This window comes from Daphnia pulicaria, chromosome 1, assembly GCF_021234035.1.
Source record: "Daphnia pulicaria isolate SC F1-1A chromosome 1, SC_F0-13Bv2, whole genome shotgun sequence".
In the NCBI taxonomy this organism is placed as follows: Eukaryota; Metazoa; Arthropoda; class Branchiopoda; order Diplostraca; family Daphniidae; genus Daphnia; species Daphnia pulicaria.
Genome location: NC_060913.1, coordinates 39221647 through 39246824, shown reverse-complemented (window position 1 = coordinate 39246824; position 25178 = coordinate 39221647). Strand labels below are relative to the sequence as shown.

General features: G+C 44.5%; 2 protein-coding genes across 5 annotated transcripts; one reads left to right on the top strand and one right to left on the bottom strand.

The window, feature by feature from the left end:
• Window positions 1–829: 829 nt before the first annotated feature.
• Window positions 830–2364, top strand: LOC124339021 (glycosylphosphatidylinositol anchor biosynthesis protein 11-like). Its single transcript, XM_046792860.1, has 5 exons — window positions 830–1402; window positions 1606–1697; window positions 1762–1863; window positions 1966–2059; window positions 2185–2364. The coding sequence occupies exons 1-5, from the start codon at window positions 1172–1174 to the stop codon at window positions 2332–2334; spliced, it is 669 nt and encodes a 222-aa protein (XP_046648816.1). The 5' UTR covers window positions 830–1171; the 3' UTR covers window positions 2335–2364.
• On the bottom strand, window positions 2274–24995 carry LOC124338980 (regulator of G-protein signaling 7-like). Of its 4 annotated transcripts, XM_046792856.1 has the most exons (12): window positions 23327–24995; window positions 23096–23212; window positions 14678–15178; window positions 10613–10709; window positions 10461–10511; window positions 10231–10340; window positions 9756–10031; window positions 8609–8949; window positions 8330–8455; window positions 6758–6944; window positions 5714–5809; window positions 2274–3665 (listed from the first exon to the last, which is right to left on the bottom strand). In XM_046792856.1, the coding sequence occupies exons 3-12, from the start codon at window positions 15077–15079 to the stop codon at window positions 3609–3611; spliced, it is 1743 nt and encodes a 580-aa protein (XP_046648812.1). In that variant the 5' UTR covers window positions 15080–15178; window positions 23096–23212; window positions 23327–24995; the 3' UTR covers window positions 2274–3608. The 4 variants fall into 4 exon arrangements, 3 of the variants coding, with proteins under 3 accessions (XP_046648812.1, XP_046648813.1, XP_046648815.1); XR_006917999.1 differs by having other exon boundaries at window positions 4664–5809; window positions 23096–24995; XM_046792857.1 differs by lacking the exon at window positions 23096–23212.
• Window positions 24996–25178: the final 183 nt, after the last annotated feature.

Below are 25178 nucleotides of genomic sequence, written 5' to 3'. Positions count from 1 at the left end.
AAGGAAACGAGCGGGACCCTAATAAGCTGGGCTGGGCTGGGCCATGACTCGGCCCGGCAAATAACGTGAACAACTAGGTCTACTACTACAATTCTTTATATTTATATTTCTAGTTTCTTTACTGCAAAAATCGATCTTTTATGTCGCTGATTACGTAACATGTTACCTAGAGTCCTAGACATTAAGCGTCATTAGACGAATCACAAGACGAATCATCTTGCAGTGTCAGGCTGTCAACTCATTATTGCGTGTAGACTATATAAAAAAATTTTCGGCACGCTTTTATTTCTGTCAGGCTGAAAATCTTTTGATTTTACGGATTTTATCATTTTTGTATAAGATATTTAAGATTAATGGAATCTATGGTAGTTTTTTGTTGTTGTTTTTCTCTTTGGTGACACGTAAATGGGTTTCGTTCATCAATCTTGTTTCTTCAAATAGGACGCTGTTTCTATTATGAATCGATAAAGTGAAGAACTAGCTCAAAAGTTGCATTATCAATCTATGTTCTGTTCTCAATACTTGCAAGACGCTTATTTAGCCCCTTCACTCCACGTTTTGTTTATGCAGAGCGATGAGAAGTAGTTTTGAATAATCAAACAACACATGGCGATCGACGAGGAGTCTATTTCAGCATTTACTACTGCGATGCAACCCAAAAAGCGGCTGAGACAGAGTTTTCTTTCTGACAATTGTGAATTGTATACTTTTACGTAAGTAATATTGTTTTGTTTACCGAAAATACCACACAAGCAGGTTCCCTAGGAAGATTCAGTTAATGGGGCAATCGCTGATCCCGCTAGTCTAGACTTTTTCTTCTTTTTTTTTGTATTTCAAAACGAAAATATGCTGCGCCCCCCTCCAAAAAACAGCGTGACGTCATTTATGGCTGCCCTATTAACGATTTTTGCCTTTGTGCCTTTGACACATTTTGGCCTATTTTAAAAGCTAGCAATAATGGCTGTACTAATGGTGAGATCTAAGTGAATCTACGTCGTTTCTTTTGTAAAAGTAGTGACTAGTGAGAAAACCTAGTAAAAATTAAGAAAATTCAATGATCCGCGTTTTATTATTATTTTTGGCAGCACTGCATTGGGCGACAACAGCTGTTTGCCGGTCGGTAGTGTCAACTGTGCAAGAAGAAGAAAGAAGTAAATAAACACTAGAACAAATGCAAAGTGACTGGCCGAGTTCAAAAAAACGTCTCTCTGAACCATTTATCTCTAATGAAAGCATTGCCTGCATCTGGAATGCGTTTCTGTGTTCTTCCATTATGTTTTGGAGAAGGATGAGGGGAGCGAAAGACGACGAAGGAAATATATTCCAGTTTTCCTTTTGTTTCTCGATTTTACTAGTCAATATTATTTTTTGCTACGTACTTTCCAATTTTCGCCATAAAGAGGTATGTCAAGGGGTGCATTTTCTATACGCTCTTGATTTAACTTTTGTTGTTGTATATGTTTAAGCCAGATATAAATTTTTCGTTGATTGGGTTAGTTTAACCAAATGTCAGATTTACAGTGGTACACTCAACGTGACTGTTCATGTTTCTATTCATAACCATGTTATGTTTTACAAAGTTACAAAATGTTCCACCTTTTTCAGAAACTTCAGGTGGCGTTATTCCTGAAATATGGGTTTGTTACTTCAACACTGGTCTATATTGTATCGATTTTATTTGGAGCACCTCTCCTCAAGTGGGTCTAAAATATGCTTACACTAGGAAGTAAATACTAACTGTTATTTACTCCTGTTTCACAGAGACTGGGATCAAACAATTTCATTTTCCATGCTGCTAAGTGCCCTTATCCTACCATCTGTTGCTGCTTGTGGCAAACTTGGGAACTTCTTCAACTTTTCGTGGTGCATTTTTAAGAATTTGTTTCATACAATCATAAATGTTTGTTCCCATCATGCCATTATTATGGAAGCTCACTCATGATTCTCACCTTTTCCTTTATACAGTTTGAATTTGATGGGGACAAATGAATTGTTTACTTGTTTTGGCGCTTGGCTGGGAGCGTTCGTGATTCCGTTAGACTGGGATTGTTCTTGGCAGGTATTCAATAAATCTGACGTTTTATATTGTGTTTCTCTTTGGTGTTATCCCGCGTAGCCGTCTAGGTTACAGGATTCACATATTATAACTGTACCCACTAAACGTTTCATGTACGTAATTCTCAGGTATGGCCCGAGCCGGTGGCAGTCGGGGCGGTCCTGGGCTGCGGTTTGAGTAGTTTGCTGAAATTAATGAGGCCAGCAATGACGATAACTTGGGCTGGATATAAGATGTATTGGCCTACCAATTTTTTTGTACATGAACGGCATGTTTGAAAACGAAATGGAACTAGATGAGAAAAACTGCATATGTGGAACTACATTAACGTACGTGATTCATAGTAGCGGCCGCTCTTTCATAGCGGTTGGCCGCTCTTCCGCGGCCGGCAGGCTGCCCACGTTTAAAGGAAGCCTAGGCCGAGGAGTACACCATAATACACACGTACGTTGGCCTAAGCTTACACGTACTTTGGACTAGGCTTCCTTAAACGTGGGCGGCCTGCCGGCCGCGTAAGAATACACACATAAGAATACACACATTTGTTACCCTCTGCTCCGTGATAACAATAACAGAAAAGGACAAATCATCCCGATCACACATCACATTCAAATTAGTTCCCTGCCATGATATCAATACACAGTCCGCATCGTCGTTTTTTTTTATTTTTATTTTTAAAATTATTCGATTAGCTTTGCTTTCACATTCTAGGTTTATATCATGTCGTCCCGAATTGAGAGAGAGAGGTGCTGTACAGAAGTTCGCTGGTAAAGGGATCTATTCACTGGAGAGAGAGGGGAAAAAAACACACTGTTTTGCATTATTATAGAACAGAAATATGGAGGAAATTATGAGACCACATATTGCTTTTCAATGTCCTTATTTTGTCTAGTTATGACACTTAAAGCTACGAATTTTTATAACGTCAGCTGTTGCTGCCGCCGGCCTGGTGGAGATGGTGTTTTGAAATTTGCCTATTTTAAAAATGTAAACGTCACAAAATCATATCCAGGTCAACATTGTCTATCTTGAAGGTCCCCTCCTTCTCCTTGGAGATGCGCACTTGGAACAATGGGATCATTGGCAAATAACACAAGGGAAGAAATTATGCACCAGATAGAATTGGCTGGATAATATACGCACAAAAAGGGAGGAGGGGGAGGCGGGGACTGGGACTGGATGAAAACAAATTTGGCGAAATAACGTACAGAGTAAATATGTATCATTATCAAAGAGAAAGAGAGACGGCTAGAAGAGATGATGTCGAGCATTGCTTTATTAGATAGTATAAATGAATGTTGGAAAAAATTGTTTAATTACTTAATTGGTAGTTGTGATGACAGAGTGACGCAGGTTCGCTACACGATTATTGTTGTGGCTTATTATCCCTGTGATAAAATCTTATTCGCATGCTTTTCTTTTGAACCAACATTATCATATACACACGTTGTACACGTCGATTGATTTCTTCGTGACTCCTCACCCCCAAGATTTTGTTTTAATGCTTTGCTCGTTATTGTGATTAGATTTAGTACAATAGCAAAATCATCGGTCAGTTTGACGTGATGTTAAAGTTGGAGAGACGTGGGACGATAAAACTCCGGCCAGTCTACAAACGATCCATTCAGCAAGATGAGCACATGTGCATAGAGAAAAGAAAGGGAAAAAAAAAGAATAAACAAAATTCTGAATTAATTGTTTCATCATCAGGGATAATTTTATTGTTGTTGCTGCTGTTGTTGTTATCGTATGCGGGATTAATGGATTTATTGGGAAAGCCGGTGGTTGACGTTGATAAGAAAATCCTTAAGCATTAATCCTACCATTGTTATCTAAAAAATATAATGTCGACGTCGTCTTTTTATAGTCGTGTACGCCGTTCTAACTGAACGAACTGGTTTTATAATGGTTCAATCTGATTGTAGAATGGCGTTTAGTCAAAGGTTTGTAACATTTTCCAACCTGAATTGGAATCGAATCGGTTCGGATGTTTTTATCAAAATACTGGATTACATTCCGGTTATTACTCCATACTTACGGAGTCCTAAACTTGAATATAAAAGGACAATAATCGTTGAATGAGTTTAAAGAGGGGTATTTTTTTTTTTGGTAAAAAATCGTCAAACCTACTTCCGGTTCTAATTCTCTATTCTTGTATAAGGTATTAGAACGGTGCTAAATTCAAACGTACAATACACAATAATACATCATTACTGTATGTCTGCTCAGTCCAGGCCTATCACTATAAAGGGTAAATTTGGTACGAACTATATAGTGTTATAATTTCGAAATTAGGCTACTTTTCTTTTCAAAATTCTTTATTTGACGGTAGCAAGCAAAAAAAAGGACGAAACATTTGCCGTTGGTCATTCCTCACTAGAAATCTATTCTATCCAATTGACACTATTGGTATATATACATATTATAGTCTAAGAGTTATATAACCACCAAATGTATACGTCAATCACTCGAGTAGTTAGTTAATAAGAATATGGAGTGAAATGTGTGAGTAATGAAAAAGGCGAACAAATGAAAGAAAAACCGGAGTGCCAACAGAAAAAGAAACTGATGTATAGAAAATGAGAAATAACGGTTGATCAGGAATACCTTTCACATCTGACGGTTTTTCTTTGAAGGTGGCATGCAGGCTTCAGATTGAGCCAGAGACAACTCAATCAACGGATTCAAGATGGCTGGCAGCAAAGCAGGAAGAAATGGGTTAGAGAACGACGGGTTGATTGAAAATTTGAAAATGATCGTTTGATTGAAATCAGAGAGAGAAAAAGACAAAATCATATAGAAGACTTGCGGTAGAGTACGTGGCGAGCGTCGATGAATGTCCACGAGCTTTCGTCTCGCACAAGAGAATAGAGGAAGGATCGCTGCGTCCAAATATTCATCGAGCGGGAGATTTAAAAAAAAAAAAAAAAACGGGGGGAATTTTTGGTTTGTTTGTTTGTTAATCGTGGAGAGTAGTGGGGTGGATGAGGATTGGGAAGGGGGAGAGAGATATGGAATTTCAGGATATTAGTAGGATGCCTGACCATCCTCGTTCATTCTCCTTCAGCTGGTAAAGGGCACAATGGTGCGAATGCCTTCACCACCCAAAGTCTGCTGCTGCTGCTGCTGCTGCTGCACGGAAGCGAACGCACGAGCGATTATACAAGGGCGGAAGGGCGGATAAATGAGAGACGACACGGTCGAATGACGAAAGAAGGAGACGTCGAGAACGAAGAACAAGTCGGGCAGATGAGAGGAACTGGATGAGCGAGAGAGATGAAAACAAATGTGCGGGGGGGGGGGGGGGCAGGCAGGCAGGGGCAGGTCGAGCGCCGCAGAGCGAAATGAAGAGTTCTTTTTTTGTTTTGTTTAGGGGGGTGATAGGGTGGCGGGATGAGAGGTGTGTGTGTAAATTTCAGGACGTTTTCCTCACGTGGGTAAATTTCGGCAGCCGGCGTGAATGTCCCCGGCTACAAAGAGGATGAAGAGAGGAGAGAGGGGAGAGAGACACGAGAGAGGAGGAAAAAAGGAAACGTCTAGACGGAGGAGGAGCGTTGGCGAGTTGAGTTGACTCGTCTCTCTCCGTCTCTCCGTCTCTCGGCGGTGTGCGTGTCGCTATTGATTCGTTTATTTGGGGATAAAAGAAAAGTGACTTACGACCTTCTTCTTGGAACCGCTCAGAAAATCCTTGTACATTTCCGAGCGCAGATAGCGTGAGTAGCTGTCGCTCCGCATCAAGTGGTAAACATGGGCCTGCAACACAACACAACAACAACAACAACAAAACAATCGCTAATTAGTCGAGTCACGAATCTCACTCGAGTGCATGTACACCTCCGATATCAATTAAGAACCGCTCTCAACTTTTAAGCCGTCTGTAACAACGTATAGCTATACTCTTCCTATTAGCTACTAACCGCTAACCATCGCAGCGACGCAGCGATTAGCGGCCGCCATAATTGGCTGTATCTATAAGAGTTAAATGCCTATTCACGTATTATACTTTGGGCGCGTTTGATCGGCCATCTGCATTTACTTAGTGGCGTATGTAAAAGACACCAAAATATATGACTATAGTGGTACGTTTCTTTTCGTTCCGCACACATATGACATTTTATTATTTGATGGCGGGTCTGTGCGGTCCCCGAAGAGCCGTTCCAGATGGACAATTTCAACCAGGAAATGGGCGCGACTTGGTTTATATCGGATATAATACTGCCGAGTATGTACATCGTGTGCGTATTTTCCTAAAGAGAAAAACAAAAAGGAAAATTCTCTCTCATGGCACATTCCCTTTGCTGATGGGACGTGAATTGACGGGGCGTGATAATATGGCTGGCCACACGAACAAGATTAATGCCTTAAATAAACAGGATGCTCGCGGTTAGACGCAGACTTTTATACCTCACTATGCTGGGTCTAATTTACAGTATTACAGTTAAAACAATCAAGTTGGAATTTTTTGGGTGGTTGCTGCTCATCGGATTCCCATCATCTTTTTTTTCCTCCTTTTAAATTGATTTTTCCTCCCTTTTTTTCCGGTCCAGTTGTCGATACATTAATACACGAGTCTAATAATTTACAGACTCGGCTTCATCTTTCCTTTTTTATTTCTCTCCATTTCTTTGTAATAGGCTATTAGAAATGGGGCGCCACTGGGCGAACGTGAATGATGTGACGGGTTTAAAAAAAATGGCTTACCGCTGCTCGATCGAAAGTCCATCGATCAGGTTTGTCCATGGCCAGGCGCGTGGCCTCGTGAGATTTGGAGTCGACGTTGACCGGACATTTGGCTTCCGGTCCGAGAAATTCATTCCAGATTTCCATCGCCCGCGCTCCGACTTGACTCGAGGGCAGAGCCTTTAAATCCTGGGCCGCTTCCCAGAACCTGAGCAAATGAGCAAACAACCAATTGAATCACACCGCGCTCTCTCCAAACATGTCGAGCATCGTCGTCGGCATTTTCTTTTCTCCCGTCGGCTAGAAACTCCGCCTTCCGGCGACGCACAGAAATACTCGGAAAGAACTTTCGTCATCCGGATCGCCTTTTCTTTTTTGTGCTGAACCCGCTGGATAACAATTCCATACACTCAGCAGGAAGCAGGATGATCTATATGGATCATTTCCCTTATTTGATTTATGTTAAACAAAATTTGAAACATCGCCGAAATAAAAGTGTTTTTTTTTTCCAAGAAACAGACACGGATCTCTCTTGCCCTAGCCAGTATAGCGACGGCGCCATTTTCAAACAAATAGTGTCAGCAGGCAGAATGAAGAAAAATGGATATACGGTGTATCAATCACTCCTTTGATAAAGGTAATATATTGTACCATAGAATTCCTTTTTTTTTTTAAATAAATATTAAAAGTAAGTACGCGTTTAAAATAAGATGGCTCATGCCAATATTCTAATAATTACACTGTGACTGGACCATTAATCGATAAAGTCTGACGTGTTGATGGAATAAGCATTCGGACCGTTGGGCACAAAATTATCGATTGAAACGGCCGTGCATGGGCAGTGATGGGTTTCCCGAGCTTAAAAAAGATGAAAATGGAAAGCGATTGTGAAAACTCAATAAGGCCACCCAAAAAAGTGGAGATTCTCCACGTGGCATCATCCCCCCCCCCCCCCTCCTTTGCCTTTGATATCTCGCCATTAACGAACTGAATCTAAGTGAATCGACTCTGCTCAGAACGCTGTCACGACGAGTTAGATAGAGTGTCCTCTTCTTTTCACTTGGCCTTTTTCTGCTGGGTCTCCTGCAAATAAAAAAAAGTTGTTGATTGTCGACGGCGCGGTCGCAACGGAAATGCAATTCCGTCAGCCATTAGAGGCTAGAGGCATCATTTTCGGTCAATTTCCCCGAACTTTGCACCGGCGGCAGACACATAAAGAGCCGCCCGCCTAGCCCCGTCTCTGCTGATGTATGCAAACTGCCAGTCGCCGTCTAAGTGCACTACATGCGTCTCTGATAGTATAGTCCATAATAGTATAGTCCCGCTACCGTTACCGGTAGGCAAAAGGCAAGCGATACTACTATATGATGATAGAGAGTCTCGTCTACTATATAATATGCGTCAGCACTTTGATCTATATTGTATAGCTATCGTACATGTGGGCGATTTCGATCGGCTGCCGACGGCCAATCTAGCCGAGATTCACGCTCGGCCGAGCCATGTACGTATCGACATATTTCTCTCTCTCTCGGGCAGCACATCAGACACAGGGGCGCGCGCCAGTTCGGGCGTAATAACTCGGATGAAACTTACTTGAGATTCTCGCTGCTAAATTCCTTTTCCAGGAACTTGGTGAAATGCTCCTTGCCCACGGGATCCTTTAAAAGCTCTTGCAAGCTGAACGCCCACCGACGGACTCGCTTCAACTGGATTTCTTTCCTGTTCAACCCCACCACCAGCAAAATGATCAAGCAATTAGCTAAATATAATCAAGGGACAAATACAGTAAGAGAAGCTAATGATAACAACGGGATAAAAAAAGAAAAAGAAATGGACATAAAGCTGAAGATGAGCCGTGGATGATAGTAATACCCGGATTTGTCTTGATCCCAAAAGTCGAGCGTGTCGCTAATCCACGGATTGAGCGGCTCTGTGCAGGTGACGAACGGATCGTATTCGACGTACTGCTCGTAGAAACTGATGTACGACTCGGCCACCTTGGAGACTTTGATGTTGGTGCGGGCCAGTTTCTTTCGGAGGAACTCGATTTCTTTCTGGATGGTGGCGGCCGGGCACTGGATGTCCACCTCGGAGACCGACGGCGAAATGCGGCCGCCCGCCACGGCCACCGACAAATGGCGAGCGCTCTTGATTGGACGATGCATCCGGCAGGCTTTTTTGATGTCCATCTCGGTCGTGTTGACGCAGCCCGGCTAGGGGGAGAGAGGGGGGAGGAGAGGGGGAATCACAAATAATATATACACACATCAGAGTCAGAGCTTGTTTGACAAATACTAGTTTAGCATTCAATTTCGACCTTCTGATTGCTTGGCTTATTGCGCTCGTCCTCTAACGTCAATTCCAATTTTGCCAAATAATAAAAAAATGACAAAAAAATGTATTTCTAACGATTTTGATTGACGTCATCCCTCAGTCCCTCACCTAAACGCTAGACGCTTTCCCAACTATATTCTGCACAAGGTACATATTTGAAAGGAATGTAATAAGGCTGTCAAATTATCCGTCGTTGCAAGTTCCCTGTATACACAGGGAATGAAAGACAATCTGACCAATCATTTTCAGCACTAGCTGTCGCTTCCACCACGAGCTTTTCATGACATGACGAGTGTGTTGGAACAGTTTCAGATGATGCCTTTTGATAATGTATACGCCAGCGGTCCAATTAAAGTATAGAGCTCAGTCAAAGGCCAACACTTATTGCTTGTCTATCTCTTGTCCGATGACCCTTGAAACTGTTCAATTCCTTTTCCTATTGAATTTTTGATTCTATTCTCTACTTGATTTTTTTTTGTTTGTTTTTTTGTCTTGTCTCTCATAATAGTCTGAAATGAATTTCCCCCCTGATGCGGGCCCTGATGCTAGAGCCCAGCGTGCAGACTGCAGAGTGTTGGGCTGTTTGGAAAACGTGGAAAAGATATAGCCGAGATAGGACACATGCTGGTGAGGGTTTTGGAGTTGCAATAAGGAGCAGCAGGCGACAGGCCAGCCAGCAGCATACCACGGGGCGATGAACATCCCAGAAGGCACGCTCCTGACTGTCGAGGACTTTGCGCTCGAGCTTATCGCGTTTCTTGTCGACACGCGACTGGGCTTCGGCTTGCATGAAGATGAACTCCCACTTCCTGGAGAACATCTTCTGAAGGCGGGCCAGGTTCTCCGCCTCGTAGTCGGCCAGCTCCAGTCTCGCCTTGTTCTGCATCGTCCGCTTGCACAGGTAGACGGCGTAGTCCGTGTTCTCCGGCTCCCAGCAGTTGCTCGGCCAGAAGTACGGCGTCTGTATAATATCGCCCCATAAACAATGGATTATATAGGTCTATATAAGACCTTATAGATAGAGACTAAGACTACTGCTAACCCGTCGGCGTTACTTCGGGGAATAAGCCCTCAAGGGCCCAGTGCATGTAACTTTTTGGTTTGGTTTTGGGGGGTTTTAGTGGAAGAGATAGAGGAAGAAACTATGAAAAAATGATGACCTGGAAACGGTAGAGCGTCCCGTCGTTTTTCACGGTTAGGATGTGATCCTCCACCGGGAAGAAGTAACCGTGAGCAGACATCAAGTGAGCTAAGTGAAGTGCTTCGGCTGCTTGGTTTTTTTTTGAGCCATCGAAAAATAAATATACAGAGGTTAACAGTTCGTATAACGACGGACATGCTGTATGATATAGAACGACGAATGGCCTGTATATTATATAATATTTCTTACCTTGATCCGACACGTCCAAATTCTTGATCATCCAGTTGGTTAAGTCGGTGCCTTTTTTTCCCCCCCAAATGGAAATTGAAAGAACAAAAATGGCAAATGTTATTTGACAAAGGTATTCGGAAAGACTGTGATGTCGAAATGCTCAAAGTCACCTGTGAAGACGGAAGGTATTTTGTTCATGAAAGTCTTGACATTCTTGACGCTTACGCCAGCACTGTCATCCTGCATCCGCTCGATTATGTGCTCCATCTAGACACCAAGGGTCACAAATGCACATGACAACTTTAGACCCATATGAATGTTTTCATATGCATGAGCTTTTTTGAGATTTTTTACTAGGCTACATTCTCTCGTCTATCTCTCCATCAAACATGCGGAGATGGAATTTCACCTCGTTTATCAATGCATTTGCCGATTAAATATGTATTGGAAATAATCCCGTAGCTGCTGAAACCAATTCAAACTATTTTATACATAGCAGTCAAAATGGGCCATTTAGAGTCGTTTACGACGGGCACTGGTTGCTGCCTTCGACTTTCCTTGTTTAACAATCACGAGCGTGCAAAGTCGCGCAATGCCGCCGTTACGCAATCATGATCAATCGCCATGCAATAATCGCTAACGTTTGTCGGACACGCGTATTAGTCTAGAATGAAAGCACGACGCAGCAGTGTTTGTTATATCACATTAGATAGACATTTCTAGCACTGGGCTGCACCGTAATTATATACGTACGCATGGCTAGACGGGGAAAATATATAGCTATTTCATCGATCGCCATAGTGTATAACATAGAACTGATTGTTAGACTTCTGCACACAGTCACTGCTGTGCTTTGTGGTGGAAATCCCAATGTGATGGAAAGAAATTCAATCCCGATGGCTTATTTTCGCTCTTCAATTCACGACGAAATGAAAAGACGAAGAAGAAAAGAAAAAACGGGGCGACAAAGGAGAAATGTGATGCTCGATGGATGTCGATGCGGATTGATATTAGGAAATTCACGGAATAACATTCGCAACAAGGCTACCAGCATATTGTTTGTCTCTCCGGGGGTTTAATACGTCTTTCGGATTCTTATCGGCGCGCCTTGGTTGATGGCACATATTTGATCCATTCATGTATGTGACAAGAAGGAGCCGAGTTCTACAGTCGACAATACTTTGGCCAATCTTATCAGCAGTCTCATTTGTTAGCTTCACGTCGTTGGCAGAGATATTGAAAGATCCCGGCCAATATTTTTTTTTTCTAGTTTTCAACCCATAATTCAATACCAGAGCAAGGATATAGCAAACAAACTAAAGAACATATCAATATGTACGCTGGGTGAAGATGTATGTTTCATCTAATACCATGGAGCAAATATTTAGTTTCCCAGTGAATTATCAGGGGGAAAAAAATTGCTTTCCAGTTTAAAAAAATAAAATAAAAAAAAAAAAAAATATTTCCTGGGTCATAAATAATTTTTTCTTTTCTTTCTTCTTGGTTGATTGCTGGATGATAAGACAGGATTGTCGGAGGATTGTCTACTCTACTTATACATATTCGCGATCAAAAAAGAATCAAGAGTTAAGCCTGCAATCTTCCCCCAGTGTGTAATAATTCCTTGGGATATGTTCCGTGCGGAATCTTAACAAGTTCGTCCATGTTCTTGAGGGCATTAGGAAACGTGGCATAAAGGATGAAGGATTCCCGGTTAAGTCACTTTCCGTGCATGACTATGCAATTATGTATAAGTGGTAAATGTAGAAAGGGGAAAAGAAATTGGATCCTTCCACCACCTTATTCCAAGCCTTATTCGGTTTCATTTGAAAGTCTTTCGTACGAACTATACCAACAAAATAAAAAAAAAAGAAATTTCTTTGCGAGAAGATGACGCTATAACTATTTCTTAAGAAATGTTCCTTTTTTTTTTTAATTTGTTCTTTCCCTTTCGCAACCGAAAACTTGTTTCCATGTTGTCAAGCGGCAACCCAAAAAAATGGGCTCCTTCTCTTTAAAACGACAATCTAAATGCAAGGCAAGCTACTTTTGCTACTTTGTCAAGAAGGGCCCGGGAAAATGTCGGAATTACCGGTGGATATGTAACTCAATCAGGCCAGTCCCTTTAGATCGATACACCGCAGCAGGCGAGAGCTTGGGCGGGCAATATAGGGCTAGGCAAACAAACAACAAAGCTTTTTTTCCGCAAGTTTCTTCGGAATATTTGAATAACAATATATATATCTTCGTTTTTGTTTTGCTGGTTTTTTTTGCCTGGTTCTTTCGTTCCGCTCATGTAATCTGATGTTTATTGCGCAGGTCGTTTCCAACCAATTTAAAAAAAAAGACACAGATGTTTTTGAAATAAAATTTGAAAAAAAAAAAATGGAATTTTATTGATTAGAGGGAACAGTCATTTGTCGTCGTTCGTCATCTTATCGAACAATAAGCGCCGAGCAATTTTTGGTGTAAATATTCGTCGCAGGGGGAAATTGGGAAAAATCGTTCACCGATCTATATACAGCTGTATATAGACAGGCAAACAATTTCTTATCGTGTTCATTGCAGCGGATCTCGGACAAAAGATGTTCCATCGGCGGCGTCTTGTGGACGACGGGACGAGAGCTGTGAACGCTGTGGACGCAACCTTTGTTTCCAACGTAATCCCGAAAGGAAAATACAGCATGTGTGTTTCCTTATAGCTATATATTCCCCGCGTTTGCCGGCATAGAAACAGAGCGGGAGACGAGAACCGACGAGAACCTGATGGTTAATTCCATTTTCGCGTTCTTCTATTGCAGTGAATTGAAACTTAGCCTACGTCTGTCTCAGCCTTTATATCAGAGGCCTCCCGCGTTCTGTGTCTAGTCTAGCCTAGCCTAAGCCTATACGCCATTGTCTGACCCGGTCTGGCGGCCCATTGTCTCCTTAATAAAAGAGCGATTAGGAAATAGACGTTAGAGAAAGGCCCACGCTTGCATTTGTATTGATTCTATTTCCAGAGGGATTGATCACGTTAAATAATGTAGTTATTTCCCTCTTCTACCCATACAACCCTCCTACGTTATATCAGCCTTAATTGCTCTCTCCGCAAAGTGAATTTCTGGGAAAATGAATCGGGAACAAAAAAAAAAGTGTATATAAGTGTTAAGTATATAGTATATGCCTCAGTTAATGTTATTTGGTTGGAGGGCTGCTGGAGCGTATAAGGCGATAGATGCGGGGTGAATGTCCTCTTTTCCAACAATCGATTTCGTCTCGATTTCTTTCCTCTCTCTCTCTTTCCCCAAATCTGATTTGGTGATCTATTATAATATGAACTCGGTGGGGCAAACTGAGTAGCGCCGACAGCAAATATAGCCGCTAGCCCGGCCCCGCTAACTGCTGATGCTGTTGTATACTGTGTAATGTGTATATACGGAATGCCGGGCAAAGTAATCTCAGTCGGGGTCCTATAAACTGGCGTCTCATGTCGTGTTATGTAAAGAACGTAAACGGGTCGTATAGTACTAGTACTGGAGAGAGAGAGAGTAGAGAGAGTAGAGAGCGGGGGGGTCTACTTGAGATGGGGAGTACTTGAGAAGCCGTCGAGCATCGGCGATGGCTCAGCACGGGAATTTGCTTCACAAGTAGACGCGAGAGAATCGTGCGCATTTGCGCATATAACCCATGTCAAACGGCCAAGATGGCCCTTGCCATAATCCCCCTCCGACCGTTTTGGAATTCGCTGTACAATCTTGAACACGTCCGTTCGACCGGAATGGACATATTTCAACGAGTTGAGGTCTAAAGACTCGAGCAAGACCCTCCTTCTGCTCCTGCTGAAATGAATCGGACCCTTTATATTCAAGAGTGCCAAGTTCAATAATAACTCGAACTCCAATTGTGTTGCTGCTTCAAGCGATTGTAATAAGAGAGCCTATTTATTTAGTGTTGCCAATTTAACTTGAATCAACTATTCAATCGTGTCTATTTATTTTCTTAAGCGACGACGTTTTTGATTGGATTTGAAACTTCGAAAATAATTTATCTCAAATTTGATTAATTGAGCTACATTAAATAAAGAAAGCTTCTCCACTCTAGTCTAAATAGTAAATGATTGGCTGATATATTTAGATATTGGAAAATGGAAGATGCTTGTAAATGAGATACCGGTAGGACGAATTAGGCTATATGTGTGGCATATAAGGAGCCGTGGGTATTATTGGCGTATATAGGCCTGTAGCCCTGTATACCTTTCTGTAGACGATATGATTGGGTGACTCCTCATTGTGAAGCTGTCCCTGTTCGGCGGGATTAGCGGCATTTGCGGGCGCCCTCCGTGCTGCTGTTGTTGAGCTGTTGACCGGGCCGGAAACGGGAACGATGCCGTTGCTGCCACAGGCGGAGGCGGAGGCGGAGGCGGCGGCGGCGGCGGCGGCGGTGGGCGCCGAGCTGTTGGAAATGGCGTGACTCGTCGGCGCTGCGCTCGAGTTGCTCGCCATTTTCTTATCTTTGATGGAATTGTTGGTGGCTGCTGCTGCTGCTGCTGTAGTCGACGACGTGGATGCAGATGGCGAGTCTTTGTTGGCATTGACTTCTTGCTGGACGACGCTGGTTGAAGCGCTGCGCTGTCTATCACCACTCATACTGACCATCTCTCGAGTTTGTCAAGTCTTTGCAACCTTTCACAACCTTTGTCTTAGGTCTGAAAAGGCAATCAACCATTCAGTTGGGTGTCGAATTCTTCCAGTCACCTGAGACAAACAAACAGACAGACATTTTAGGCTTTTGAAAGAATAGCTAGACCTACTATAAGTCAAATTTCAGTTGAGCTACTGCTGTAGACTTGTGCACTATAAGGCACAAGAAAATAAATAGAAAGGCTGATTAAAATGATGGTCTTTTTTATTTGCTTTTGCTTTTCACAGTTGTTCACTTGTTGTCATCGCCATGAGAAGAAAGGGGGGGGGGGAGACCCGAATCGACCGCGCATCACGTAACAATGTTTTCCTGTTATAAAAAGACTGGCTATATGGCTATGGCTTTTTCTCTTTTTCTCTTTCTCTCTTTCTTTCTTTCTCTCTCGAGAGACGAGACTACACGGGCTATATAAGCTATCTAACGTAGTATAGGCAAACACAGTGAATGTGGTGGTGGCACACAGCGTCGTCGGGAGTGGGTGGAAGTTTCACATAGTAGAAGGGTATTGATCTCTTGTAGACGAGAGAGAGAGGAGAGAAGAGAGAGAGAAGGGCTGGCGGGGTTGGTTGTAGAAAGACACACACACAGAAAGATAGAGAGAGGAGCGAATCAATATTTCGCCAAGTTACGAGAGCCCAAGCGCAACACCAGTCAAAAGCAGCAGCAACTGAGGTTGCCCGCCATATAATGAATAAGGCTTGTGTGTGCTGCTCCCGCCTGTGCTATATAGCTGTGCCCAACAAATTGGAAAAGTATTAACATAAACACTATCGGTTAACTCGGCTTTTTAGTATAGCCTTACAAATGAGGATCGTCGACTTACTTCATCAGACTTTACAAAGTGATGGCGTACGTCATCGTTTTCTCCTAGCCTTATTCATCATGTCTATTAATCAAAAAGGAAATCTGCTGGCTGCGCGTAGGTTGCATTATTTTTCAATACGCCCCGGCCCAACTTGTCAAAATACACAACGTCCGTCTGTTTTCCCTTAAGGGGCTGGAGAATATCGAGAGACGGTTGTTGTTATTTACAGGCCCTTTTTTTATTATTTTTTTTCTTTTTTTTCTTTTTTACTGAAATGACTCGTTGACTGACGACCGAGTGTCACACGTAAACACAGCAGCAGGTCGTGAGCAGAGCCCAATAGAAAACTTGTCATTTCAGTCTGGAAGGCAAGGCGAGCGCAGTGGAAGAGTTGTCGCATATCGATTATATGTCTCGTGCTCTCGTCTCCACAGTCTTTTTCCTTTCCTTTTCTTTTCTTTTCTTATTGGAAAAGAAACTGGCAGAGTTCCTACTTGAAAGATCCTGATTTAAGTCTTCTTCTTCTTCTTCGCAAGGGAAAATGATAAATCGACACAAGATGTAAGAAAATAAGAGCGGAGCTGCTGCATGGATGATGTGTAGTAGCAGTCGAATCGTATAGTCTAGCCTTAGAGGCGAGTCACAACAACCTAATTGGATCATGAACCAACGTACGTATAGGATCTGGATCCGCGAGACCTTATGTCCGCTATTCAACACACAGTTGATTACAAATCCGCCCTTAATAAGTCGGATTATTGGACGCAAGTGCTGCTGCGACGACGACTACACATGCAGACAGCCAAACAGCAGACATCAGACCGGATCGGATAGACGACGACTTTTCTTTTGCCGGCTATCCCCACACTTTAGACACTACTTTGACTTAACTGCGTTCAATTTTATTACAGGACTTTTGATTCAATCTAAAAGAAATGTTTATAGAGTCTTTTCAGATATGTACATAGCCTATTTTATGAAAGAAAATTCAATTAAGTTGACGTCCGTAGAATGAAGAAGTAATACGGGCATACGGCGACGCACAGCACGTACTCCATAAAACAGTTTTGAGTCACTGGGTCCGCGCGCTCTTTTGTCCCGTTAATAAAAAGGACTGTGCTCGTTGAGTTTCTTTCTTTTTCCCAGTTGATATTGGCCGTCCGATATATTGGGCGAATTCTTGTGATGACTAAACAGATAACGAGGTAATGCATTGCGTGGACGAGATGCTATGCCTCTGGTACACAAGAGGGGGGCAGGCATATAATTTTGATGAGACTGGGCCAATAACATCGGTCGGGAAGGTCACATGCGCCCTGATGCCCGGTCTGACAGCCTGTGATGTCTAGCACGTAGGACGTTTGTGTGTGGTGTGTGTGCCGAGCAGAGCCTGCTGGCTGTCGCCACAGAAGAGTCGGTCCGTCCCGGTTTGTTTCCTTCCTTCCTTCCGATGCTGCTACTGCATGGATCTGGCTGGTGATATCATCCCGCGATGCTTATATGTATACTCGATCCAGCAGCAGCAGCAGTCAACTCTCAACGCCAGCAGCTCCGCTCCACGCGTCGTCCATCCATTTTGAAAACTAAGGCGGTGGATGGTAGCCCACAAAATGACGTCATCATCGACGTCTTTTCTCTCAAGAGCGTCGCTCCTTGTCTCGCTCTGATTTCAGCCGCTCCACTTTTTGCTTTTTCTTTTCTTTTTGATTTGTCGCTGGCAAATGCTGCTGCTGTGCAAGGGCGTCAATAGTAGGCGCATGGGCCACAAGACTCGTCTTTCTTCTCTCTCGTCTCTTCTCTCTTTTCTCTCTCCATCCTCGGCCGGAAAAATGAAATAAAAGACAAGAAACCGCCCGTCTCTCTGCTGAGCAGAGGCAATCAATAAAAGTCGTTCGTTAAGCGAGACCTTTGGCGTCGTCCCTCCTCCTCTCCTTACAGCTTTTGTCATAGCGTCATTCGACGGTCACATATACTATACTCTCACAGTTTCTCCACTGTGGCTATAGCTGCTGCTCCTGCTGCTGCTGCCCTACTGCTGGCCGATGGCCTTTCTTAATTGCTCTGTCCCGCAGCTTCATTTCGTGACTGCCATTATTTGCCGGTCGCCATCAGCGCCGCCGTTTTTCTTCATCCGCAAACTTTGCCAAACCAACTTGGTTTAGCCTTGCCCAGGTCGAAATACGATTTTTGTTTTTTGGGGGGGCTATTCATTAGATGACGTATTGATGATGGAGAAACCTAGAGCGGCGCTGATTAGTCCCTTTTGCTTTCTTTGTCCTCTCTCACTGTGTACAGCATATATGTGAGCAATTGACGGCGACTTGTCGGTAATATACGAATGACGACATATTGGGTTCGGGCGGAGCAGCAGAATAGGAGAATAGGAGAATAGGAGACGTGGCCTCTATATATGTATTTAAGGTCACCCGAAACCTGCTGGGGCATTCATGGGCGTGTCTGTTCGTGCCAGAGATCAATCAACTCGCAGAGCGATTTCGAAATCATTTACCAACTCGTCGTCTGCCGTCTACATATATACAGCAATACTGAAAAGGGCCTCCCCCAGCTAGAAAATAGCGCACAAAACATGGGACGAAAGCTGCCGCGTGCGGGAATCGTCAGTGCTGAGGAGCTCGGCGGAATTAGTAAACCTCGTCTAGGAGTCTCGCTCCATCCGCTATATTGCTGCTGTCCCTTTTCTATTTTCTATTTTCTATTGGTGAGGAGGAGGGAAATTTCAGGGACAGAGAGAAGAAAGAAGAGGAAGACGCGATGTGTAGCCTATAGCTATCGATTGAGTGAAATTCTTCTTCTTCTTCTTATTTTCTTGCTGCCCGTCTATAGCAACACTTGGATGGCTGCGCAAGAAGCTTCTTCTTCTTCCTAGACACACACAAAACGGTTTAGAGTCTATACGGCGAATGTCCGTCAATCGCAACGTGGGAATAAGCGGAGAACGTGGAAAGCCCTTTTTGTAAAATGTTCAATGCTTGCTATATATATTCATTCCCCGCTACCCAATCTTCGTCCCATTTCATTTAGATCTCTAATAGATTTTCCTATCAAGTGATTTGCTCTTCTTGTGAGGCTGCAGATGCTTGGGCTCTGCTGCGCACAACGACAGCGACCACTCTCCCGCGGCGCACTGCTGGGTGCTGACGGATGTATAGATTACACATATTATTATTATGCATGTATATATGTACTACATACAACACAGTGGGGGCGCACAATGGAAATATAAATACAGATGACAGTTGTGTAGGCAGCAGAGGCGGCTGCAGCCTAGCTACTATTTGTATGTATAACGCCGGTTGATCTGGATGGAATTAGACTTTGGCATTTGCGGCTGTCGGCTGCGGATGCAATTGCTGCTCTATGTGCCGGCGAATAAGAAAAGAAGATGAAAAAAAAAGCGCCGCAACACAACAAGAGAGACTTGGGCGCCACAAAATGGCGACCATAATCATCTCGGCTGTTGTGTGGATGTGTACCCACCACCACTACCACCACCACTATAGCAGCAGCAGCCAGGAGAATGGCGAAAGAAACCCGAGATGCGTCGAGTTTTTTTTTTTTCTTGTTTTTCTTTCTATTTCCCATACGGTATTATTGTTGTGTCATAACCTTAGATAGCATCTCATATCTGATGGCTGGAAACCCTAGCCGCTGCCGAAATGCAACAAATTGACTGTGATAATAACTAACAGATCAGGTTGTAATAATACAACATCAGCAACACAGTTGCCCATGCATTTGCAGAGAGAAAGAAGAAAAAGAAAGAAAGAAATATAAAGGAAAGAAAAGATATGTTGTGTTCGTAGTAATCTAGCAGGAATGAATAGTTAGCACTTGAGCGTCACACACTCGTAGCTAATGACGACCATACAAGTAGATTTTAATTTATACGCGGCCAGCAATAACTGCTGCTGGATGGGAAAACAAATGAAGGGACACTGTAGTTTTACATTTGGGAGTGGGCAAAGTGAGAAAATCAAGTGGAACAAGACCGGGCTAGAAAAAAAAGAAAGAAAAACGCTGGCCAGGGGAAGTCTTGCCGGTCGGTCGGTTTCAGTTGCACAGCACTGAGAAGAAGAAGACGAAGGAGTCGAAACTTCTTTGGTTACATCATTATTTTAACTAATTGCTGGCGCGCGATGCTGGGGCTGCTGGGGAGCGTGGGTGGCCCAGCAGCAGCAGCAGCAGCAGCAGAGCTTTTCTAATGACTCAGATGAGCTGAAATCCTCTCTCTCTCTCTTTTTCTCTCACGCCGACGTATAGTATATAAAATGCAACAGCAGCAGCGGCAGTGCCTGACGAGAATATCATCGTGCGCAGTTAGGAGCCATGTAGAGAGAGAGAGAGAAAGAGTAGCCTGAATCTATATTCGTGGATGACGGCAGAGCTACTATATAGGCGGCCACGACGACGCATTCTATTATACTAGTGCATACCGCTATTACTATAGTAGATTCAACTCCTTTGCTGGCGTCATTGTTGCATTGGTAAACTATTTAAGTGCGAAATGTGCCTCGAATGCTGTGCGCCCCATTCAGCACTCAACGTGTTGCTATACACGGCGCCGTTTTCAATTCTATTATTGCAGTTGAATGTCTTACAGGACGAGATTCTTGACCTTTTTGAGCGCTTGTTCATTCACGAGGGGACAAGGGGGGGGGGGGGGAATGTTGAGCAAAGTGCTCGAATTTGAAGAGACCCACAATGGCGCCAATCAATTGCGATCAATAGCGGGAGGAGAAAAAAAGCGTCGGCACACGTGGGACAAATAAAAGAACGTCGAATAAAGAACATCGGACATGAATTTCGGAGATGAGCAGCCAAAGTGAGACAGTGAAACGCCACTGCAGTTTCACTTGTGTGCCCCCCCCCCCCCTGCTCAAGCGGCTAGAACGGCCACAATAAGAGTCTGCTGCAGCTGCAGTTTCAAAGGAACAAGTATAACGAGAGTCAACAACTTGAATTCGACGAAATGGCCGAATCCGGCGCAAAAGCACAGCACAACACAGAGAATACACACACACACACACAAAGTTCGTTTCTTTGGCTGGCAGCTAGCTATATACACGCAAACGATGATGTATGTATTTGTTTGTTGAGACGTGCGCACACAACACCCCGCGAGATTTATTATGGCAAGTTTGCCATTTGACCAAACGGGCTGAATCGGCTGATGCTGTTGCTGGCCGGGGCAGAAGAAAAAAGAACCCTGACGGCCGTCTATATAATACTTGTATAGTCATCCTGAAAGCCAACAACTTCGATGGGATTATTTGTTCATCACATCATCTGCTGCTGTGTGTTGGTCCACAGCCAGAGCCTAGCCCAGCCCAGCCCAGCCTAGCCCCAGTCGAGGGGCTATATAGAACGGCCTATTGGCGCATTGAATTGCTGGGCTTTGGCTGCTGCTGCGGTCGAAAGGATTCTATTGACGGGCGGAGCAAATAACGCCGTGGGGAAATACACACATCTATATAGCTCCAGCGGCAGCAGTTGAGTCTGCAGTCACAGTCCAACAACAATAGCAAGCCGGGCAAACTCAGTTTCGACATCAAAGAAGATGTTGCCCCCATCCCCCCTCTACTCCTCCCTACCCTCCCATCTCTCTTTCTTCTAGACCCTAAAGTTCTACTATTCGGCACATGTTTGATTCGCAATGCTGGCAGTCGCTGCTGCCGCGCTTCAACGATAGACATCAAGCGAAAAGGAAGATAAAAGATAAAAGGCGCCGGCCCTAGCTCTTTCTCTCTATCTATATGATGATGGCCTACATAGAGATGTACCGAGAAGAAGAAGTCGTCTAACAAAGGCCAGGACCCGTGTAATACTACTACAGGTAGGCTATATACACAAAAAGTCAACACTTGAGAGGAAGAAGAAGAAGGGGGGAAAAAGTAGGAAATCCAAGTTGTTCGAATTGATTGACGCAACTAGACGTTTGGGCTCAATCATATAAGCGAGAGAGGCAGGCCTTCGTCAGTTTGCCTCTTCTCGCATCCGGTTCATTTCACTGCGAGCGATTGATCGCCGTCAATGGTAGTCTATAGAGTATATAGAGAAGACCAACAAGACGAAATATTGTCTGAAAAAAGAAGAAGAAATCGGGCTGGCGGGATTATTATTGACGTTATACCTTGGGCGGGGTGTCGTAGTCTCTCCTCCACACTAGAAGGTCTAACTCGCCGGAAATCGCAATTCCAATTTCCGTGCATCCGCTCTTATTCCCATCGTAGACGACGGGCGTCTCTCCTATTCAACTTGGACATTCAACAGCTCGGCAATTCTATACCCCACCCCTCCCTTTTCCCATATATGACGTCCGTCTGCCGTTTCCTTCATTTCTCTTATTTCTCTCTCTCTAGAACCAGTCAACCGAATCCACCGTCGAGTGTCGGGATCACTTTTTTCCCTTTCTTTTAGATTTAGCCCGCAGCCCGCGCGATGGCGGATGCTAATGAAAAGGGGTGCCGGCGTGGCATCTCCCGCTCAGCACGTAGAGTCGAAAGGCCTACACCACAAAAGCTTCGATAGGCCGGCCAGAAGAATGTAACGTAAATCATCAAAATGCCAGTGTCTCTCTCGGTGAAGTTGAAATCCTGGCGCTTATTTTTTGGTACAAGTGAACAAGTTCCCTACCTACACAGGAGATGTTGTCTAATAGCGATATGTTCTTTTGCCAGAGTTAGGCTACTTTTGGCCATGTCAAATCCAAACGGATGTATCGTTGCCATGTGAAGAAGTTGCTCCGATTAATCAAGACGAATCTGGGCCCGCTGGTGTGGAGAACAAAAACAAAACACAGAAGGAGAACAAACCAAACTAGAAAAAGGAAACAACAGCGCATGGAAGAGAGCCGGAAACAAAGGATCGTGATACAACCGCAAATGCGATAAGGCAAAAAACGGAAACCAAAACGACAGTGGTTTTTTGCAGGCTGCGAGGTTTGCTGATAACGGTTGACAAACGCTGATCATATACAACTCCGCGTACTACAATACTTGACTACATAAACAGCCACCGAATTCATTTTGTGAACCGGAGCTGCTGCTGCTATGCTGGAGAGATTTAGACCCGGAGACGACGGAATAGAAATATATATCGACGTGTTGGGCTTATGAAAGCGGAAATGAAATGAAAAGCAACTTACCGGAATGCGAATCTATACAGAGCTCTGGTCGGCGGATTGAATGTCACAGAGAACTGCTGCTGTCAGGATAGACCTATGTGTGTATATGGATGGGCTATCAAGCGTTGGGAGTGTCGACTGCTGGAAGAGAGAAAGAGAGAGAGAGACGGACCGGAATTGGCTGGGCAGTATATCACATGTTACGAGCTCGTCGATTTCCAGCGTACAAGAACAAGAGAACAACGTACGTACGTCTTGGCCTGGATGTGGAAGGTTGTTGGGCCGGCCAGACACGTTATTTAATGATTGAGGAGGGACTGTCGCCGCTAATGGTAGGAAAGACTTGAGAGTACTTTTGTTTTGATGTTTTGACTGCTGCGCTGCTCACTGCCAATGTTTGTCTGAATAAAAGAGGAGGGAAAAGCCACGATCCAGCACATCCGAGGATCGATCCCCGCCGTATATATTAATGAAGGCGGACCAAGGTGATGTATATCTGGCTCGTCTTGTTGTTGTTGCAGTCTCTAGCGATTGTTGAAGAATACACGCACGGGCGGCTGCTGCCAGTCTATTAGTCAGTGGGGTGGCCCAAGACGTGGTCCGAATGCTCGGCCACTCTACCAGTTGTAGTCTTCCAGTTGTGATTGTCGTCGTCTCCGTTGGTCTGCTGCTGCTGCTGCTGCTGCTGCTGCGGTGAGCTAATTTTAGTCAAAGTCGTCAGTGTTTCAGCTGTCTGCGACGACGACGACTGCGGCCAAGACATCTTCTAACACGTCATCTCGTCCACAGTTGAGACCCTCCGCTCTCTTTACTTGTAACAGTTGAACACACCAACACACACCAACACACACACACACTCACTTCTATCAAATGCTACCACACTACTACCCCCGTTCGGATCAATAATCAGTGCCGAAACGTACACACACACACACACACACACAGAGAGAGAGAGACGACAGAGACCGACTTGCTGTGGCGAGCGGATGCTTTGAGAAACGTTCGATTCGGTCACAGATTCTCGCCCAGCCGAAACAAGGAGCGAATCGGTTTGTTGAAATTATTTTCTCAAAGGGTGGCGAATTGCCTGACAGTCCGTTTTTCGTGTGTGACCCCGAAAAGAAGAAGAAGACGGGCCAGAGAGAGAGGGAGAGAAGCCTTGGCAACCGGCAGTCAACAATCGTTGTGCGGAGGTCTAAAAGAGAAAAAGAGAGAGAGAGACAAGAGAGACGGCCGGGCGAGGCGTGGTAGACACACACTGGCGGGCACGGACTGCAGCACAGCAGAGCTCTCTCTCTCTCTCTGGTCTGGGCAGGACGGAGCTCTAGTGTGACTGTTGGACACACGGCCGTGATGGCGCGTGTTGCGCCCTCCTTTGGATCAACAACAAAGGAGACGAGAGACGGCCAGGGCGCTCTGCTGCTCCTGCTGCACTCGGCGGCTGGAAGAAACGAGGGATATAGGGAGGAGAGAGAGAGAGAGAGACTCGTCAGTTTCCTAACTCTTGCGACCCATCCGCCCAGATATGAGACAGATAGACGGGCGTCTTGTGTTCAACAAGGCAATGGCATCGAGACTGTGCGCGACTGACTTGTCTGCTGCCCGTCTTTCTTCCCTCCTTTCTTCTGACGTCTGCGCTGTGCTTTTGTGCGCACCAGCCTCTCCTCCTCCGCCCTCTCTGCTGCTGCTGTGACGTCCCTTCGGCTTATGCTCCAGTCGCTGCTCCTGCTGCCCCATCCGGCCGCCATTTTGGCAGCCATGTCAACTCCCAGGCTGTAACAACGTCAGCTCTTGCTGCTCACGCTGGGGGGGAAAAAGTAAGAAAAAAGAAAAAGAAATCCTCCGCGTTCTACTCCTTGATGCAAAAATAAAAAATAAAAGCGCTCAAGTTGGACTCGCCGCTCCGCTGTCACACGGAGCGTATCATCCGCGTCGCGTTATTCCTTGGCCGGCAGGCCGTTATTCCTCGGCCGGTAGGCCGTCTACATTTATCTAATTTTTTTTTGGTCATATTATTTGATTTAAATTTTTAGTGGCTTTCGGCTATTCCTGGTCTCTTCTTGTAGAGTAGGCCGTGGTACGCGTAGAAGGCCGAGGTACGCGT

Bases quoted from the DNA above. Each gene is read 5' to 3' on its own strand.
- LOC124339021 (XM_046792860.1), top strand. From the start codon at position 1,172: ATGCAAAGTGACTGGCCGAGTTCAAAAAAACGTCTCTCTGAACCATTT. The intron at 1,403-1,605 runs GTATGTCAAGGG...CACCTTTTTCAG, and splicing joins CCAATTTTCGCCATAAAGAG to AAACTTCAGGTGGCGTTATT. The intron at 1,698-1,761 runs GTGGGTCTAAAA...CCTGTTTCACAG, and splicing joins TTTGGAGCACCTCTCCTCAA to AGACTGGGATCAAACAATTT.
- LOC124338980 (XM_046792856.1), bottom strand. From the start codon at position 15,079: ATGGTCAGTATGAGTGGTGATAGACAGCGCAGCGCTTCAACCAGCGTC. The intron at 10,341-10,460 runs GTAAGAAATATT...AAAAAAACCAAG, and splicing joins TTTGGACGTGTCGGATCAAG to CAGCCGAAGCACTTCACTTA. The intron at 8,456-8,608 runs GTATTACTATCA...GGGGTTGAACAG, and splicing joins TGGGATCAAGACAAATCCGG to GAAAGAAATCCAGTTGAAGC.